The sequence below is a fragment of the Terrapene carolina genome, unplaced genomic scaffold (assembly GCF_002925995.2).
Source record: "Terrapene carolina triunguis isolate 2854851 unplaced genomic scaffold, T_m_triunguis-2.0 Scaffold40145, whole genome shotgun sequence".
Classification (NCBI taxonomy): Eukaryota; Metazoa; Chordata; order Testudines; family Emydidae; genus Terrapene; species Terrapene triunguis.
Genome location: NW_020704496.1, coordinates 1 through 2,671, shown reverse-complemented (window position 1 = coordinate 2,671; position 2,671 = coordinate 1). Strand labels below are relative to the sequence as shown.

Below are 2,671 nucleotides of genomic sequence, written 5' to 3'. Positions count from 1 at the left end.
CAGCAGGAAGAGGCTGAGCATGTGGAACCGCACTGGGAAGTATCACAAAGAACGAAGGGGGACGTGTCCCGGAGTCCTGAGGAGAGGCAGCAGGGAAACCAGTCAGGGGAGAAAATGGGCAAATCCATCAATTGTGAGGAAAATCACAAGGACCTCCAGGAAACCACAGCCCAGCAGAGAATCCTCATGGGAGAGAGGAAACACATATGCCCTGAGTGTGGGAGAAACTTCAGTAGACGCTCACACCTTATTCACCATGAGCGAATCCACACAGGAGAGAGACCCTATGAATGCTGTGAGTGTGGGAAAAACTTCACTCGGCGCTCAGACCTTATTAGACACCAGAAAACCCACACAGACGAGAGCCCCTATGAATGTTGTGAGTGCGGGAAAGCCTTCATTTACTGCTCAGACCTGAGGAGGCATCAGAGGATCCACAGGAGACAGAGACCCTATGAATGCTGTGAGTGCGGGAAAAGCTTCCATCAGGGGTCACACCTTATTTATCATCAGAGAATCCACCAGGGAGATAAACACCATAAAATCCTTGTGTAGGGCTGGCAAAACATACATTTTTCTTTAATATTTTTGGTACTTCCCACACGTGGCCTTTAAGGCTGTTAGTGCCATTTACATCATTGTGGTCTCAGCTCCCCCATGTGAATTGTCCGGTTCTGCTTTTAGCAGATAGCCCTTCTTTGGGGGGATCCCCAAAGCCCCGTTCTGCCAGCTGCTTTGTTCTATGAGTCGTGGGAGTGTGAGTCCATCTTACTAGGAATGTGCATCAGCCCCAGTGGGGGGAACACGAATTACCTCAGTTAGTTGCATTGTGGTAAAATCTACCTGGGCCTTGGCTCCATTTGCATTTTTTGCAGTTAGCCATCTCGAGTGAACTATCCAGATAGAAAATCACAACTCTGTTTTCTGCGCTGACATGGCCCAAGTACAATAGTCTGTGGATTTCAGAGCAGTTAGATTAGTCATCTTTTACACGGAAAGTAGTGCTGAACCATAATAGTGTCAGAACTGGTGGTCAGCTGTAATCACTTCCCAAACGCATGGAGCGTGTGGGAGTCAACTGGGCCCATCCATTGATAGAAGACGGTGTGAGGCTGCTATTCTTAGGCTAAGTGGGAGCAGTGGAGTGATAAATTGATGGGGTGCTGGTGACCCTGCAGTACCACTCAGCAGGGAGGGCTGAGAGCAGTGGGAGGAAGGGACGTGAGTGTCCTAGTGAGTGACAGGACTAGCTATATCTCTGTCCCCTTCCCAGTTTGCCTGACCTCTCTCCCCCGCCCCCCCTCCTCCTCCAGGTGTCAGCCGCATGCCTTTCCATCTCCTGGAGTGGATTTCTGCAATTCTCCCTCTCCCTGACCGGGCCCTAGGTTACCATACCCTGTGTACCAGCTGTGCTTACCCCGCCGGCCAGGCTGAGTGCTCCTTTGGTGTGCAGAAGGCTGTTTTATTTTTGCAATGGGGAAAAAGGATTTTAAAATAACAGCAACAGTCTTCACTCCTGTTTGTTCCCCGATGGTCAACGAGGCAGGTCTAAGGCCTTCAGACACCCCAGCGGGGTCATCTTGTCTCTTCCCCCAAACAGTCACCAGAACAGCCGTGCCCCTCACAAGAGGGAGTCCCTATTTTAACTGCGCCAGTCCATTTGATTTTCTGGTCCTGTTCGTCTAAGCCAAGTCTGTACAATCGCTGGAGCTAGGAGGTAGAATACTCAAAGCTAATCGTTCAGACATTGTCTCTTAACAATCCTTAAGGGTTTACCAAGGTGTGGCTCCTCTTGAGCCAGTCTTCTTCCCTTTCTGCTTCTTTTCCTGCCAGCCCCCTACTGAAGTAAACCAAAGTGTTCATGCCGTAAATATCCCAGTATCCAGGACAACACACAACACACCGTTATTACAGAGCCACTCCAGCTCCACCCCAGGGGGCTTGGGGAACTAGGACTAAGGACTTGTGTACTGTGAATGCTACGGTAGCAGAGCCACAGTGCTGCAGCTGCGCCGTAGTAGCAGATTCTCCCATCACCGTAGTCAATCCACCTCCCCAAGTGGTGCTAGCTAGGGGTTGCTGGAAGAATTCTCCCATTGGCCTAGGGCGGTCTGCACTGGGGGTTAGGTCAGCTTAATTGTGTCACTCAGGGATTTTTTCACCCCTAAAGAGTGATGGGTTAGCTGAACTTATGAGTGGCCTACGGGACACCAGGTAAGTGCGGAGGGTGGGGTCAGTGAGCGGGAGGGAGGGGTGGTTTGGGGATCTAGAGCCTGTTGTGAGAGAATCCCTGCCCAGTCCCCATTGGTGGAGAGCCTGCACTCCATTCTGATCAGAGTCCACTTTCAGTTCACATATTTTCAAATACTATGATTCTCATTCTTCTCTCTCCGCTGTTCAAGGCCTCCCTCCCTCCCACCCTCTTCCCTACAAACTGTGACCCCAGCCTCTATTCCTGGGTCCTCACAAGGTGACTCCTTCCCTGGCATTAATGGGCATTTGCTTGGTGACATCATAGGTTGGTAGTGAAATTTCTGGGGACTTGGAGGGCCCTGTTCCCCTGTAGCTATCTGCAGCAGCCTCAGTCTCTCTTCCCTGCTGGCTCCTTGGATCTCTGAGATGGTCCCTGCTGAGATCCCATGGTCTTATTCTTACTTTTCCAGAGGAATTA

The 2,671-nt window shown here is 50.8% G+C and overlaps 1 protein-coding gene across 1 annotated transcript; it reads left to right on the top strand.

The window, feature by feature from the left end:
• Window positions 1-6: 6 nt before the first annotated feature.
• LOC115271545 (zinc finger protein 154-like) lies at window positions 7-885 on the top strand. The gene has a single exon (XM_029914367.1). The coding sequence runs from the start codon at window positions 115-117 to the stop codon at window positions 553-555; it is 441 nt and encodes a 146-aa protein (XP_029770227.1). The 5' UTR covers window positions 7-114; the 3' UTR covers window positions 556-885.
• Window positions 886-2,671: the final 1,786 nt, after the last annotated feature.